Genomic DNA, 17,844 nt, shown 5'->3' on the forward strand with positions numbered 1-17,844 from the left:
GCAGCAATCCTCCACATACAAGACTAATACACAATCCACATACAACAAACACGCAAATCGTGGTGGATACAGAGGAAATAATAACAAAGGCAGAGGTTGTGGAGGCAATACTAATAGATCCTCCACTAATACCAAACAGTGACTTTTTGGCACTACCCCCAGACCATACAACACCGGTCGGGGGAAGAGTACAACAGTTCCTACCAGTCTGGCTAAACATCACTACAGACAAATGGGTCAGGCAAATTATCCAACATGGCTATTGCCTAGAACTAACAACAACACCACCCAACATACCACCCGTACACCGTCCAATGTCACAGGAACATATAACGTTATTGAAGCAAGAGGTCATCAGTATGCTGCAAAAGGGGGCCATAGAACCAGTCCCATTCAAACATCAAGGAACAGGAGTATACTCTCTATACTTCCTCATTCCCAAAAAGGACGGGTCTCTCAGACCAATATTGGACCTCAGGCCCCTCAACCACTACATTCTATCAGAGCACTTTCACATGCTCACTCTGCAACAAGTCTTACCACTGCTGCGGCAGGGAGACTTCCTAGCAACTCTGGACCTCAAAGACGCATACTTTCATATACCAATACACCCTGCTCACAGAAAGTATCTCAGGTTTACAATTCAAGGACAACACTTCCAGTTCAAAGTCCTACCATTCGGTGTAACAACAGCTCCACGGGTGTTCACAAAATGCCTAGCGACAGTGGCGGCGCATCTCAGGAGACAACACATTCATGTGTACCCATATCTGGACGATTGGCTAATATAAGCGCCATCGGCCCAGCAATGTGCCAGCCACATGTCAAAGACCATTCATCTCCTGCACAGTCTAGGTTTCTCGCTGAACTACCCAAAGTCACACCTACAACCCTCCTTTGTACAACAGTACCTGGGAGCAACAGTAGATACATTAGCAGCAAAGGCATATCCAAACTCAGCACGGATCAACGGAATGCAAACGTTAATCCAAAGGGTTAAACCACAACACTCATTGCCAGCCCGAGTGTTTAAGCAACTAATAAGCATGATGGCCTCATGTATTTTCATAGTCCCTCATACCAGACTACACATGCGTCCGCTACAGGAGTGCCTGGCAAGGCAGTGGAACCAGGCTCAGGGACAATTAAAGGACCTAGTGTTGGTGACCAGTCTGGCACACAACTCCCTGCATTGATGGAATCCACAAAACCTTTTCAAAGGGCGACTGTTCCAGGAGCCTGTCCCACAAATAGTGATAACAGCGGACGCATCCCTGCTAGGCTGGGGAGCCCATGTCCTGCATTACACAGTCCAGGGAATATGGACTACGCAACAGAAAAAGATGCACATCAACCTACTAGAGTTGATGGCGGTCTTCCTAGCCCTAAAAGCGTTCAAGAAACACTTATGCAACAAAACCGTGTTGATCCGGACGGACAACATGACAGCTATGTATTACATTCAAAAACAGCGAGGAACACACTCCCCACAGCTATCGCACCTAGCTCATAGTGTGTGGAAATGGGCCATTCAGAGGAACAAGTTTCTCATGGCAGAACACCTCCCAGGCAAGGAAAATCAAATAGCCGACCTGCTCAGCAGGCACAGTCAACAGATGCACGAATGGGAGATTCACCCCAATGTGCTCCAACCATTCTTCCGGCAGTGTGGACAGCCGGAAATAGATCTGTTTGCCACAAGCGAAAACGCAAAATGCCAGTACTTTGCCGCCAGGTTCCCACATCCACAGTCGCAAGACAATGCGGTATGGATGAACTGGTCAGGCAAATTTGCGTACGCTTTTCCCCCAGCTCCATTAATACCGCTAGTGGCACGCAAAATGCGCCAACATTCGCTAACGCTAATCCTAGTTGCTCCCTCATGGGCGAGGCAACCGTGGTACACAACGTTCCTAGAACTGTCAGTGGTGCCTCATCAAAGACTGCGACTCACACCCAGTCTTCTAACTCAGAGCCATGGCGAAATCCAACACCCAGACCCGCAACAGCTGAACCTAGCGATCTGGCTCCTGAAATCCTAGCGTTTGGATACCTCAACTTGCCTCCAGACTGCAGGAATATTATCAAAGAGGCAAGAAGACCCACTACCAGAGCATTTTATGCAGCTAAGTGGAAACGTTTCGTCATTTACTGCAGTAACAACGACATAAACCCATTAGATGCTTCTACACAAAACATCATTTGCTATCTCTTGCACCTCCAACGTTGCAATTTAGCCTACTCATCCATCCGAATACATTTAGCTGCGTTAGCAGCATATCTCCAGAACAGGCAACACCTTTCACTGTTTACAGTGCCAGCAATTAAAGCATTTATGGAGGGACTCAAAACGAGTAATTCCCCCAAAACACCCACCTTCACCAGTCTGGAATCTAAACATCGTTTTAACCAGACTTATGGGACCACCTTTTGAACCACTACACTCATGCGAACTGCAATTTCTTACTTGGAAGGTTGCTTTCCTTATTGCCATAACTTCACTTCGAAGAGTTAGTGAGCTACAAGCCCTAACTATTCAAGAGCCATTCATTCAAGTACATGCAAATAGAGTAGTTCTCAGAACAAACCCTAAATTCATGCCAAAAGTGGTATCCCATTTTCATATCAATCAAACAATAGAACTGCCAGTGTTCTTTCAAAATCCACAGACAGTAGCTGAAAGGGCCTTGCCTAGTCTAGATGTAAAAAGAGCTCTGCTATACTATATAGATAGAACTAAGGCATTTCGAAAGACAAAACAGTTGTTTGTTGCTTTCTCACCACAACACAAAGGCAACCCTATTTCAAAGTCAAGTATAGCCACATGGATCGTTAAGTGCATTCAGATATGTTATTTAAAGGCAAAATGCACCTTAACAGTTCCCCCTAGGGCGCATTCCACACGCAAACTAGGGGCATCCATGGCTTTCCTAGGAAATGTTCCGTTACACGAAATTTGTAGAGCAGCCTTATGGTCAACCATACATACATTTACCAAACACTATTGTGTAGATGTACATTCCAAACAGCAAGCTGCTGTAGGACAGGCTGTTCTCAAAACTCTGTTTCAGACTGCTGCAGCTGACACAGGCAGCCACCGCTAGGGGAGATACTGCTATACATTCTATGCACAGATATGAATTCAGCAGCCCACATGCCTCGAACGGAATATGCTACTTACCAGTGTGCATCTGTTCTTGGCATGTAGGGCTGCTGACATTCATATCGCCCACCCACCTCCCCGGTGCCTGTCGCAGCTGTAGCATTCACTCTTTGCATGGACATCTCTTACTGTACTTTACTCCATCTCTGCCACAATGGCGAAAAACAATCTGAGGATGGAGAGGATGCCCATGCGCACTGCAGTCCGAGGGAGGAGCCACCTATCTCGTGATACTTCGAAGACTCTTCCAGGACAACAATGTGCAATAATCCGGACCCAACACTAGGCGGCGATCTATGCACAGATATGAATGTCAGCAGCCCTACATGCCAAGAACAGATGCATACTGGTAAGTAGCATATTCCTTATTGTTCCTTTTTATAGCTGACAATATACCAACTGAATGGTGCAGTCGCAATGCCATCAGACACGTGATCTTTTTTTACTTGCAGGCACAATGAAGCAGATTCAGACTAGGGCTCTGAGCAGTTTCTTGAAATTGTGTAAGAAGAGTAGTGTCCGATTCTGGGTTTAAAAACGTCCTGCTCGGATAAGTATTTTGAAGGATATGACCCATAATGAGACTGATGCCATGCCGGTGAAGCAGGTGGGTAACCTTGCAAGGCCTAGAGGCGGCCTGTATATGTCAGGTGCCAACACACGGAGAAGGTAAATCGTGGAGATAGCCGTGTTCCCCATCTGGGGCCTTATTATACATGTAGCGCATTTTCTTTCGTTGTGCCGGGTGCACCCTTAAAAAGGTGTGCCCGGCGCAATGAAGGAAAATGCACCATATTATGATGAATGCGCGTCCGCCAGGACAGCCGCGAACGCGCCCTTTGCGTCCACCAGGCACTTGCATAATACGGCCCTAGATCATTTCCTCAATCAATTGAATCTTTGGGATCCAACATAGCAAGAAGACTTAATAACTAGATGCGGCTATTTACAGGTCCGGTATAGTAGAAATCAAAAAAAGGTGATAAAGAGCAAAAAAGTGATGGATGGAAGGAAATAGTAGACTAGACTCAGTCTTAATTACTGGGAGTTATTCCTTCTCTTTGTTTTTCAAAATGAAGCGTGAAAGACAGGCGTCATGGCCTGTCTGAAAGCTGTGGATGGATTCGAACCCTGGACTTTACTTTTTAGAACAATGCTAGCTTTACATTTACAAATGGCACTTCCTTTCATCAAACACGTTTTTGCTTTCTATCACCTTTTTTGATTTAGAAATATTGTTGTCAGGAAAAAAGGACTCACTTTGTACTCCAATTCCTTTCTAATACAGTAAGGTTTTTATTTTTATTTTTGCCTACCTCCTCTTACCCTTTGTTCCTTCTTATTTCATTATGAGCATTCAGATTATATAGTTTCCGTTTGTTAAACACATTTGCTGTAATTCTCTTCTGTGGTGGAATGGAGTAAGTATCAAATACTTTACAGCCAAGCAATGCGTGACTCCTCAGCATAAGAAATGTTTGCCATTGTTCATAGTCTTGCAATGGTCTCGTTTGTGCCGAATAGTCAAAAAAGTTTGTTTCAAAAGAGTACCCTCCCCAGGAAGGCTACTGCCTTTTTCAGATTTGATTTGTGGGCCTGCCTAGTGAATTATTTGGGCTGCTATCTCGCATTACAATGGTAGTTCGGTTTTTAGGTCTCGTGGCGTTGAACAGCGCGAAGCGCTGTCTCGCCAGAGATCTATTGTTACTGAGTCTGCTTCCCAGGAGACCGCACCTGGCCGCGCGCATTTTCTCTCCGAGGAGGCGATTTGAGCGGGCCACGCGCTTGCGAACGCGCTTGCTATGGCCAGCTTCTGTCTCATGGGAAGCGCCAACACCACACACGCATACACATACCCAGAGACATACACACACACGAGCGCCCATGCACACCCACACCCACACATACAAAGAACCCCCCCGCCAACGCATACACACACGCGCGCACACACACACACACACAAGTGCACCGTGCGCCCCCGGCCCCCGCCCACTTACCTCCACTCCGGACTTCAGCTGCCACCGCGGGGCTCTCCCTCGGGCATGGGAGCCCCGCGTCTCCAGCCCTGCTTCTCTCCATGGCACTCCGTGGGCGTGTGCGCGGGGTTCCGAAGACGGAAGTCCAGCCCCACGGAAAGTTTCGGTTTCGCTCACGCCTTCATTTTGAATTGGAACACAAAACTCCGTGCATGAAACATCAGGCAGCAGTAACACAGTTACAGCTCCTTTCCCTGCGCTGCTGTCTGTTCTCTTCATGTGAACAATGGTCCCGGAGCGAGTTTTTGCTGAGCAACAGGCATTGTAAGTACGTTTGATTACAATCCGGCTCGTGTCTATTAATGTTGTGGGGATGGGGGTTGGTTTTGAGTCGGACCCTCGTGTTATTGTTTTTTTATTGTGTCTCGAGGAAACATACACATATAGCTCTCTCAGAGGCCCCTCTGCGTGATGTTGAATTGCTCTTCCCTCTGAAAAAAAATATTTATTTTTCTTATTAATGGAAATGTTTCTTGTTTGTTTTGTTATTGAGTTGGCATAGCAATGTAAGATGTGGGTTATGTGCGTTGCATTGAATTTTGTGTTGTGTTACTGCCGCGCTACACATGTTAGACTCCTAGTCACTCCTATCAATGTCTTCAAGTGGCAAAAGATGGTCCCAAGGTGTTATATGGCCTTTAAAAACAGATCCTAACCCTTAGGAACAAAGTGCAACCAGCAGATGTTGTCCTTGTTGTAATCACCAGCCTTATGTGAACTGCCACCATGCTGTAGTCCTGGCACATGTTAACTTGAAAGTCCTTCCTGCTGTTCATCTTGCCTGTTGGGAAGTAAGAGCTTTTGACAGTACTGGGGGCAGACTATTCACCTACCAAGTGGCTAAGATCTATAATTATCTCCTTCCGACATCTCGCGATCTCTCTCATCCCACACAGTTTAAAAATCCACCAATTGGCCGTCATAGGTTAATAGAATCAGCCAGAGACTTCTTTCAACTTCCATTGCTCTACGCAGATGTTGTCTCTCACGGACCACTGTTTCCTAAAACATGTGTTAAAAATATAATTTGGAGCCACTGAAAGATCGAAGACACTTTTAGATTTTACGAAACAGGTTTAATAGTACCACAGTGTGTGCTATTTCTCATCTAAGTAAAGCGACTGGTGTTCCTATTTGCTAAAGTAATGGAACCTAACTTATGAATTTCAAGAAGGGTAAAAGGTTGAGTTGCACCTGGAATGCTGTGACTTATAGATCATATATCTAATGTCGGAGGGGAATGCTTACCTCCCTTAAGTGTTATATTAAAAATTATTATGTCCAAATTATGTCTTTTTTTTGGATAGCCAGAAAATGTGATTCTATATATTTTTCTTAAATCGTGTTTATTTTTCTATTATTAGGCCACACTCCAAAAATTAAGTTCTAATGAAATACATATCTGCAGACTATGGCGAAGAAAATAGGATGGAGAATTGATGATAAAGAGGAAACCAGGGTTTTCAAAAACTATTGCCCTTGTAGTCAGCCCCGTGCGTGAGTTGCATCATCAAAGCTGTGTGAATAACAGCTGTGAGCCCGTGCCTGAGGTGCATCATCAGAGCTGTGTGAATAATAACTGCGTCAGCCCCGTGCGTAAGGTGCATCATCAGAGCTGTGTGAATAACAACTGTGAGCCCGTGCAGAAGGTGCATCATTAGAGCTGTGTGCATCATAACAGCTGTGAGCCCGTGCCTGAGGTGCATCATCAGAGCTGTGTAAATAATAACTGCGTCAGTCCCGTGCGTGAGGTGCATCATCAGAGCTGTGTGATTAATAACAGCTGTGAGCCCATGCCTGAGGTGCATCATCAGAGCTGTGTGAATAATAACAGCTGTGAGCCCGTGCGTGAGGTGCATCATCCGAGCTGTGTGAATAATAACTGTGTCAGCCCCGTGCGTGAGGTGCATCATCTACATTGCTCAGGTCACCCAAATTCCTGCACTCTCTACCACACTGCTTTCAAGAACAGCATACTCTTGCACACACTGTCACTGCTCACCAATTCAAAGTTTGCTAAACATTTTATGCAACGCATTGTCATACACAATGCCAATAACTCAATTTTTAATGCTGCGAGACCTATTGCATTGTAAATGCTTGTTAATTTGTCTATGCGAGATAGATTAGTAAATAAAATAACAAGTAAAGCAAAAGTGCATTTTAAAAAAATATAAGAAAACAACACGGATGAGCTGGTTGTGGGTGTTGGGGATAAAGCAACATTGTTGGTGGGGCAAGTGGCAAAATGAGGGATGTAACATAGGGAGAAGGGAGAAACATTAGCCAAAAGGCATTATCAAGCACAGGGGCACATGGGCATGACACAGCAGCAGAAATGTATGTGGTGAGAGAAGCACATGGATGAGAGATAGCAATGTGGGAGAGCACACAAGAGTCCGATGTAAAGTAGAGTCCACATTTGTAAAGCGCACAATCACCCGTAAGGGTCTCTAGGCGCTGGGGGCCGTCGGGAAGATTAAGCGAGCTATTGCCCAGAGTCACATGGTGCTAGGCTAATCTGCCGCCGGAGCCGGGGATCGAACCGTGATCCCCAGATTCCAGCGTCAGTCGCCCTGGCCGCGGCGCCACACCTCTCCCCTTGTAAAACCCATGCAGTCCCATAGAGTGCTTAAACAAAAACTAAAAAGTAGTTCTCCAAAAATGAGCAGGTAAATCATAGGAACCAGCCAGTTGGAGAGAGATGGTAAAAAGGTGTGCTTTGTGGGAGGGAAAACACAAGATTGACTAGCTGGAACTCAAAAAGACCTTGAATAAGAAGTAGGCACATTGGTTTGGCAGTAAAGCCAACCAGTGGTAAACAATGGATGGGCTGCAAGATCCTGTATGTTCTGAGGAAGCTACAATATGTCTTAAAATAAATAAGGGTGATATAATTAAGCAAGAAATGTGAGCAGAAAGATGGGATAGCACTGAGAGACTTAGGCTTAATACCCTAAAATATCAACAACCTCTGCTCTTTAGCATGTGGGTTCCTAGAGTCCCACACCTTGATTCACCTTGTTCGGGAGCTGTCCTTGACACGGTAGGGAAAAAAACAGAAATAAACTTGTTGCCTTACATCACTTTCATTTTGCCTGTTTTTATATTGATGCAAAATGCCTAAAATCTTGTCGATTTCTTATACCAACTTTTTTAATATTGATTTTCTGTACTAACGTCTTTGCTAGACAAGATAGGCTTTTTGTTAATTTTCTAATAGTGTTTCAAAACTGCAACATTTTGAGGATGAATTTGTGCAATTCAGTCTCTAAGCAGGACCATGACGTTGCTGCATTTAGGTTTGAAAGACGGTTTGGATGATATGCAGGGATTCCCGTATGCTTTTTTTGTTTGTTCACCGATTGGGTTTGGATTAGATGGGATAGCAGGCATTCTGCCAAAAAGAACAGCATTTCCTCTGTTTTCGTTGTTGGATATAGTGGAAATCCTACGACCGCGACATTGCATGCTCTTCTCACGTTGTCTAAAATCTCAGTTATAAATTCAGGCACCGTTGTCTTGTCAGGAACATCAACAAGTCCTGAAGCTCTGTCTCCGCAATATCTGTCCAACCCATTAGCTTTCTACTGCTCGGTCTTCACTGTCACACTCCTCCTCTTCATTATTTTCTAGTGTCTCTCTTCTTCTATACTTATTTTCATTTTCATCCAACTTTTTCACGTCCAAAGCTGCCAGCAACTCCTTTTGTCCACTGATTAATGCAATGACTCAGCAGTCCAATGGTTAATTTGTATATAAAAAATATTTAAGTGCCCGGGCAGCTTGCATCAGCCCATTTCGTCTGTTACCACAGCCTGAAACAGAACCAACTGCTGACCATGGAAGCGAGGAGAGGATGTGATGTCTTTGCTGACTTTGCAGCTGGGGAACCAGGTTCAAGTCTCTGCATTGGCTCAACAACCTGTGATTCTGGGCAAATCATTTAACTTCCCGTGCTTGCCGTAAATGAATGGGTCCTTAACTGGTGCTGATGAAAAGCACTGGGGAAAATGATTAAGTGCTGGTGCAGAGCACCGGAAACCACTGGTTCAAATTAGGCACTGCAGCAGTCAAATCCTTGCCACTTTCCTTTGTCGGCCCTTTCTTTGTGTGCGCTTTGAACCTATAGTCCTGTTTCTTCCACATGGGTTGCCTTTTTGTCATTGTGTGTCTGCTACGTGCACTCCATTGTAGCCAGTTTTAGAGAGCTCCATCCCCTTGCCTGCTTCTCCTTTGTTCACAATGGCCAGGCCCACATTGACTTCTGGTCCCTTTGTTAGCCCAGCTTAATGCAGGATTCACCTGCAGCTGCCAGGAGCCCTCTCTACTAACTCCAAGCACTTTTTGGCTCATCGACACCCAGAGGCTTGCTGCTCAACCCTCTCCATGGTTGTGCCTGAGGACAAAGAGCTTCCTCCATCCATCATCTGTAATGTTACTCACTGATTCAGCTTCAGAGAGGTTTCCTGCCGTGATCAGACTTCAACCACAGCATCACAGTGTGATAAGACCGCCCCATGGCATCTCACTATTGGTTGCTGACCTGCATCAAATCGGGCTCTGAGCCCTCTAGCGGTGCCTTAATACGGATAAGTAGGCAGTAGTGCCCATTATAGTTTCCATCTGGACCCCTTCCATTTTTGATTTCTACAGACATGAGACTTGAGTGGATTTTGCAAACAGGATAGCAATGAATAGGCCTTGTTTTTCCCCTCCATAGTGAAGACACTAATTCCTGGGACTCCCATTGAGTGAGATGCAAATAGAGGACTTTTTAGGATTTCTGTTGCGAAAATTCGTTCTCTATTCTGCAGCGCCGAAAAAACAGTCCTTTCTGTGAGAGTTGGCATCTATCCTTTCCTTAACTATTAAGGGATATAGTCTACCATATCATGATTTCAGGGAGGTGCAATTCAGCTTCTATTATGGGATTGTTTTCTTCCCTGTGTGTGAGGCCCATCCCAAGGTATTCCGCACTATAAGTCGTGCAATGTATTTATCAACTTCATATTTCCAACTCACATAAAAAGCACCCTACAAACAAGCTAGGGTTTCACATTTTTTCTTTATTTGAGACGCTTTCAATTGTCACAGTTGTACATTTCTCATGATACTGCTATCAGTGTTGGGATATCTTAATTTATCAGACCCATAACTATTATCCTTGGTGCAATGACGTATGCCTGGGTAATTTATCAAGTCAGGCCATTATTGAGTACTTTCGGGCCCGACACCCAACAAACCTCTCTTTTCTTGCCCAACGTGTTATGCCTTTGACGTTTTCCGTTGCTAGAAGATGTGAAATTGCTTTTGTCACGGTTATTAGTAGCTTCTGGGTGATTTTCTCATTATGGTAATTCTATCAGTACTTACCACTAGCACTCACTAAAGCCAAGGTTGAGGTGCACCCTAAATCTTGACCTCAAAATATCATTAGGGTAAAATAGCGAGGGGAAACTATTGGGGGAAAAAATATTGACCAGTAAATTAGTCTAGATTTTCTACTCTTTTAACTCCACATATATGTCCTTATGTGGTACATATATCTTCAAGCGCTGGGACACTTCTTCGGAAGCAGCTGCACAGTCTACTGACTAGTATTGTATTGTACTATAATCAAAGGGCATACATTTAGTGTTATAAATAGTAAATCTATAATTATGTATATGCAATCCCTTTCAATGTTTTGTACTTGATATTCTTGTACCATGATATTCTGGGAGTCGATATGCAACAGTACAATCACCTATGTGTGGGTCGTACCGATATCTCTAAATTTCTAACGCTTGTTGGTTACTTCCAACTTTTGCTCTCTGATGACAGGTAGTATGTTATTACTATGTTATTTCTTATTACATATTTCCTCATGCATGCACAATTTTCTCATTTCATGCAGTGTCTGTATTTTCCGTTTACAGTGGAAATCATTATCGATTGTAATTATCTAATGTCACAGTGTGGATTGATTTTGTTTGCCCTATGCAAAGGGAACTGTGCCAAGTGTGCCAATTATTAGGAGATGCCCTTGAATTTTCTCTTTTTTCCCCTCTACATCATTTAATTCTCTGTAGCCTACTCAATCACTTGTCAAGGTTTGTGTTAAATCTTTACCTAGAATATGAAGCACTAAGAATTACTTTTTTTTATTAACGTGTTATTTGTGCTTGCATGTTGTCATTTGTAAAGTGGTTCTTTTATTTTTGCTTGCAAATTGGAAATATTGTGGCCGTCCATCCTTCATAATATGTTGGATCACCTATCATTAGGTTTCTTTGCTATGAATAGAGGATAGGGACGTCCCTTTAGGCAGACTGACCTTAAAATGCACGGTTTGCATTTTTTAAAGCTATTTAGTGTCAATTTCTCTTCCGATTACAATCAGAAATAAAATACCTACTTAAACCAGAATATCCATCTTTCCACCCACACACTCTGCTATAATTTCTGATGGGAGGAAACACCCTAAACCTCCTCTAAGTTACATATTAATGGAGCAGACATTGGTCAGCGTTGGGCTTTATGGAACAGCTTAAAGGTTATATGTTTGCAAACTCTACTTAAAAGGTTTCCCTAACTAGGTCTTTTGTCATTGTTTTTTTTTTTTTTGATATACTGAAAATAGTCACTTCTATATCTTCTTTAATGCTTCATTATATCTTATAAAGGGTCAATTCTGTGTAAAATTAACTATTTAAAATATCGATTCACAACATAAAATGAGGACAGCAAAGCCGGGGGAAACACATCGTCAAATGAATATAGCATTCAGTTTCCCAAAAAGTATGTTTGTTACATGAATTATCAGTGTCATAGCTGTACATGGAATCCCAGACTTTATAGTTGTTAGCGAGTGAGACCAAAGGGTCTTCATACTTACTATTAAAGGCAAAGGAGTACTTGTGGTTGTAAACAGAGTTGTAAATTAATGTTGGGTGTTTTTGAAAGAAAATGTGCATCATAGCATTAGGACATATTTTCTCTTGTATGGTTCTGATGTTAACAAGTCAAATGCTTTCCTTTTAAAAAAATGATACACAATATGGACCGTATATGCAAATATCTCACCTTTTTTCCCTTTTTAGACCTGAACTGTTCAGCTGGGAAAAGGTGATCAAGATGTCTCCAACTGAGAGACTGGAACACGCTTTCACCATTGCCAAACAACATTTGGGGATAGAAAAACTGCTGGATCCTGAAGGTACTTATGTGTCACTTTTATGTACTGTTCAGCTGTTCTCACGTAAGTCAGTAGTCTGGGGACGAGCCATTCCCAGGAACTCCTTTCTCAACGGTTTGAGTTTCTGTACAACTGTATTGTTTCCTGAAGAATTTCTAGGTTCCCTCTAATTTCACTTCTGGGCCAACCCTAGCATCACATCCATTGGAATATTAGCTATAATGGATGTGGAGCTGGTGGCATTTTGGTCTGTTAATTCCCTTGGAGTTGTTTGGTCATTCTTTTTTGCTGTGGACAGTGTGGATAAGTAGGGATGACTTTCCTCACACCATGTTATAATTTTTTTCCAGTCTCCCTTCTTTTTTTCTTTCTTTAACTTTTGGTTCAGCCTTTGTTTTTCTTTGAGGACTCTTATTCCGGTTCTCCAAGTATTGATTCACCAAGAGACCAGCAGGGCCAGCTAGATAATTATGCACTTATGAGTCTTAAATCATTGCTTGGGCCTCTCACGTGAAGGTGAGGAGACTGATTTTAGTGAGGTGCATAGGACCTTTACCTATATCTCTCGGAGAGAAATCTAACTGCCCTCTCTGGATAAAATACACTCATCTCTCAGCCCTCTCATCGTATGGTGTGTTTGGTGGTTCACTGCACTGTGGCAAGTCATTCCAAATTCCTTGTCCTTGGAGAAACTTCTGGGACATCTTCTTTGATCCTTTGTCTGGTTCGTAGCAGAAAAACCCTTCTAGACAAGCCTTGTTAGAAGCCAGGACTGACCTAAATAAATCTGCTTACATACCTGCCTAGTGATGGCTTATAGCTGCAGAGGGTGTCTGACATGTATTGTGGCTCAGTTCACATTCATGTCTGTTGCTAAGGTTCTGGTAAGGCCTGTAAATTACTATAATCCCACTCAAGAAGTCTCTGCTTTGTCCTCGGAAAATACACTTTTATGGGTGATTTTATGTCCTTCCTCTCAGTCATTAAAACTTAAGGTGAAAGCCTTAAACCATGCTCCCGTTTTGGTTGTTTTATTTGGAGAACCTGGTACTGCAGTTTGATTATCCCTGTCTTCCTGCCAGCCCATTCAATATTAGCTCAATACCCCAACTGAGCCAGTGGACGGTATTTTTCTGGACTTTTGGAGAATATCTGCTGCATCAGCAAAGAGGTAGCACCACTGGGCCATTTACCTTGAACTTAATTTTTCCTGGCACTACACATCAGAGTAATTTACTTGGTCCTCCAATGGATCTTAAACTGTGCCGACAGGGGTAGGATATAGAGGATCCAATCCAGTTATCCAATGAGGACCAGGAATTGGGCAACTAACTAGATTCATGTATATGACTCTCAATAATTCACTATACAGGTACAGGATTATTATTGCTAGACCAAGTCTCTTGAAGAAGTCAGTTGGCTAGAACCATACAAACAAGTAATTCTTTTAAAGCTTTAAAACATGTTAACATTAGGACCTGTTGACTAGCGACCTCTCTATGAGAATTCCCATCCCTCATTAATACTGTTGGAATGCACACTCAATCATTGGAGACAAGTCATACAGAAACAGGATTTATGAATGGTTAGAATGTATCAGTAATTTAAGGAGGTAAATAAATCAAACTCAGGCATTTGAATTTAAGAGTATAGAGTAATCAAATTTCTTGTTCTCAGGCCATCAATTACCAACGTTCTAGAGGGAGAGTTCAGGAAGGGACATGGATCATGTCAGGTCAGAGATTCTCTCCCACGAGGGAAAGAAGTCCAGGAATAGCGCACACAGGGTATGCACCAGCCAAGAGTCTGCAAGTCCGAAAGCTGTCTCTCAGTCCAATAGGAAGCAATCCGCATCGGAAAGGTGGCAAAGTGCCGAAACGAGTTGCAAAAAAGAAAGAGAGTGTGATGATGTATCCGATCAATAATCCAACGCATAATATAATTTCCCAGTCCCGAAGTTACACCTCCTGGTTCACCTCCGATCAGGCCACTCAGTCCATTGGTCAGTTCATATAGGATGATTATCATGCAGCATAAAGAAGACACATTTTATAGCAAAAAGATAGAGATGATCATGTCAGCTGTTGAAATATTCAAAATGTATAATTATAAACAATAGGCTTTCAACAGAGGCCCATGAGTGAGTTGAAAAGGATAATTTCTCACAGTAGATGTACCCCAAGTAGCACATTAGTTGCAAGTAGTCCTGGTATGTGCATGGAAACTCTTTTTATGAAACATAGTTTCATCTCACATTGCAAATTTATGAGGCTTGCTTTCTCATCAGAACAGAATCGAGCAAGAGAAAGGAAATGCAGGTCCAAATTGAATTTTAGTTCATGAAATACACAATGTAAATTAAGGGACATACATATTTCATTCTAAAGTTTCTAAACCTTATATAAATCTATGTCACGTATAACGTTTTTTAATTCCATTGCAATTTGAGCAGGTAATTTTAGCTCATTACTACATTTCAAAGATACCAACGTATACAAATATTTCAAAATGTGAAGTAACTAAATCGTTTTTAGTAATTCTCATTAGCACATGTATGAAGATCATTCTCTGAAAGTTTCAGTGAAATTGGATTTAGCATTATTGTGCAGTGCCATTTCTTTTTCTCGGTTGGTGCACAGTTACCATGAGAAAGAACAACTCTTCAATAATTGTTCATAAACTCATTATAATTTACATTTAGTCCTGTTAATTCTTCACTGTTAGAAATGGGGTAAGGTGGCGCAGAGCGGGCGGGCCAAACTCCAGAGGACATGTGTAAAGCATCCACGCAGTACACACAGGCGACACACGAGGCACACGCCAAAAAAAGAGATGCGACACAAATTTGTGTAAGAATAATTTTTGTATTGTGTCAAACATACCATAGTAATCACAGTAGTCACTATACTGCACCACCTGGCGCCAGGGCAATATGTACAAGGGGATTATTTACATGGTAGGGCCAATCGGGCCGCTGCCAGAACCATTGCGAAGGGACAAAGGATAAATGAAAAAGGTAGGTCTATCAGTCTCAATCCTGCAATAAAGACATAAAGCATTATCATTTGTTATAAGGTAGGAACCTGAAGCATCCTAACATGGCATCCGGCAGGAACATCTGCAATAGACATAACAACAGTGGGCATGACCCTCAAACATCAGGGTGATACCACTAGGCCACATCACATCAGGTAGTACCTTGGGCCTAATCCTAGGAGCATAGGGCACATTCATCTGCAATGTAAGCATTAGGGGAGAGGCATTGGGCAGGATCACAGCATCCCCGGGGGCGTGAGACACATAGTGCAGCCCCTCAGCAAGCAGGCATAATCATGTGGGCATCCTCTTAAGGAGACAGGAAAACATTAGTATAACCGCACTTGACGCAGACCCTGCTTTGGCACAGTATCAGCCATGCAACCCTTTGGAAAAAGGCATTGGATATCCTTGTGAGCCTAAATGTGCTCCACGCAACATCAGCAGAACCTGCGAGCACAGAGACCTAAACCATGATCCTGGGGGCATCAACCGTAGGGAAAAAAGTTCAGCACATTAGTGTAGGACCCCATCCCAATAGGTACAAATCACATTATGCATGACATTAGGCATAATCATCACTGTAGGCACAACCATATTCCGGTGAGGGGCACAAACCAGGAATCTAAATCAACCTGGGCCTACACATGTCAGCCTAGGAGCTTATGATGCACAACAATCTTCAGTGTAGGGGCATCTACCTATTTGCATAAATCCTGGGGGATAAAACATGATTGACCAGTGTCAGACTAAATACCCCAACTTAGAGGCATGTCCAGCCTCAACTCATCAGGCTCTCGGGGCAGGCTCCAGACGTCAGCTCCTAAGCCCCCCTCCTCTGGGGTGTGGAAATACAGAGTGCCCCCCAACTTTACAATAATGTTGGGGCACTGGCTGCGCCGCTGTGCAGTCTCGATGGGGTCTCTAAACTCATGAAGTCCCAATCACGGTGCAGCTGCCACTGTCAGACAGGGCCAGCTGTGTACAGTAACTCAGGCCAGCATGAAAAACATGGGAGTCCCTCTTCTGAGGCTCTCAAATTACCAAGGCCCCACTCAGTGCAGTTCCACTTGAGCCCCCACAACAACACACTGGTCCCGGGGGCGGGCACCGACCCTGTGCCCCGACACCCCCAACCACGGGCGGACTGAGCCTCACTCACCGGGACTCTTCTTCTTTCTGCTGCCGGCTGGACGACAGGCGCGGGGCTTCCCTTTCCCACAAGGGCGACCCGCCAGCAGCAGCACCTTCCGGGCGGCTCTCCTCCTCATCCGGATCTGGAGCAGAACGGGGGGCTCTCGCTCTCCTGGAGCCCCCGTCGGCGATGTCCGGGCGGCTCCGGGTCTTCTGGCTGCCTTCAGGCCCAGCAGCCAATCCGTGCGTGGCTCTCGCGGGGGCGCGGCAGCCTCCGCCACTGGCTGCGCAGCTTCCAAGGGGGCCGGGCACAGGAACCAATGAGGTGGTGGCTTCCGGTGGGCGCGGCCGCAGAAACCAATGGGGCCGCGCCTACCACCAGACGCGGCCGATGACGTCGGTCTTGAGGAACGCTCCAGGGCATACTGCGGCCTTTCCTCTACCGCGTCGGCCCTCCCAGGCTTCGGGGACCGCGGCGGGGATCTTCAGTGGCGCCTCTTCTTCTCCCAGTGCAGCGAGGCCTGAGCAGCTTCCCTCACGTCTCCTGGGCCGCGGCGGTGATCGGGGGACTCCTCCGTGCGACGGCCTGACGCCAGGGACAATACTGGGTAGGCTTCCGTTTACATTGGCAAGGGACCCGCGGGGTGGGCACCTGCTGGGTTTCAAATTAGGCCGGAGCGCGGGGTAGGCACCCGCTGAGCTCTATAAGCACTGCATCGCGGGGTGGGCACCCGCGCGGCAACATTTTCATAAGCGGGGTAGGAACCCGCTATAATCGCCAGACAGCAGAGCGTCCTCACACGGGGTTGGCACCCGCTTTCATTTAAATCGGCACCAGGGCACGAACACGCGGGGTAGGCACCCGCTATTCTCCTGAACACAGGGGGGGGTCCCACACACTGGGATTCCTTCCCAGCCCAGCGCTGCACACACCAGCTTCTCTCTTCCCCTGTGTAGTACCCCCAAAGCGATTTCCTGGTGCAGGGGGCAGGCAGTGGGTACAGGTACTGCAGCTAGGGAAATATAGTGCTTCTCTTCCCCTGGCACTCCCCAGGTAGCACTCCTCACCTCCTGGGAGTACAGTCCAGCCCACTATAGCACTCCTATTCCTTTGGGGCCAGGTAGCAGAGCAGCAAGCACTACTGGGCAAGGTCAGCAGTCAGTGGGCACTCATCAGGACTACGCGGTAGGTCCTAGAAACCATCCTCATCTGTAACGTGGCACTCCTCCTGTTACAGCAGCCTTGACTCCGGCAGTGGGGCTCTCACTAGCCCTGTGGACAGCAGAGGGGTTAC

General features: G+C 44.9%; 1 protein-coding gene across 2 annotated transcripts in view; it reads left to right on the forward strand.

Moving 5' to 3' along the window:
• Window positions 1-17,844, forward strand: part of UTRN (utrophin) — a 1,532,463-nt gene that overhangs the window by 333,903 nt on the left and 1,180,716 nt on the right. For both annotated transcript variants that reach the window (XM_078648677.1, XM_078648678.1), the window contains one exon: window positions 12,285-12,400. In XM_078648677.1, the coding sequence (XP_078504803.1) occupies window positions 12,285-12,400 (116 nt within the window). The remainder of the gene's footprint in view (window positions 1-12,284; window positions 12,401-17,844) is intronic.

This window comes from Lissotriton helveticus, chromosome 6 (assembly GCF_964261635.1).
Source record: "Lissotriton helveticus chromosome 6, aLisHel1.1, whole genome shotgun sequence".
Taxonomy (NCBI): Eukaryota; Metazoa; Chordata; class Amphibia; order Caudata; family Salamandridae; genus Lissotriton; species Lissotriton helveticus.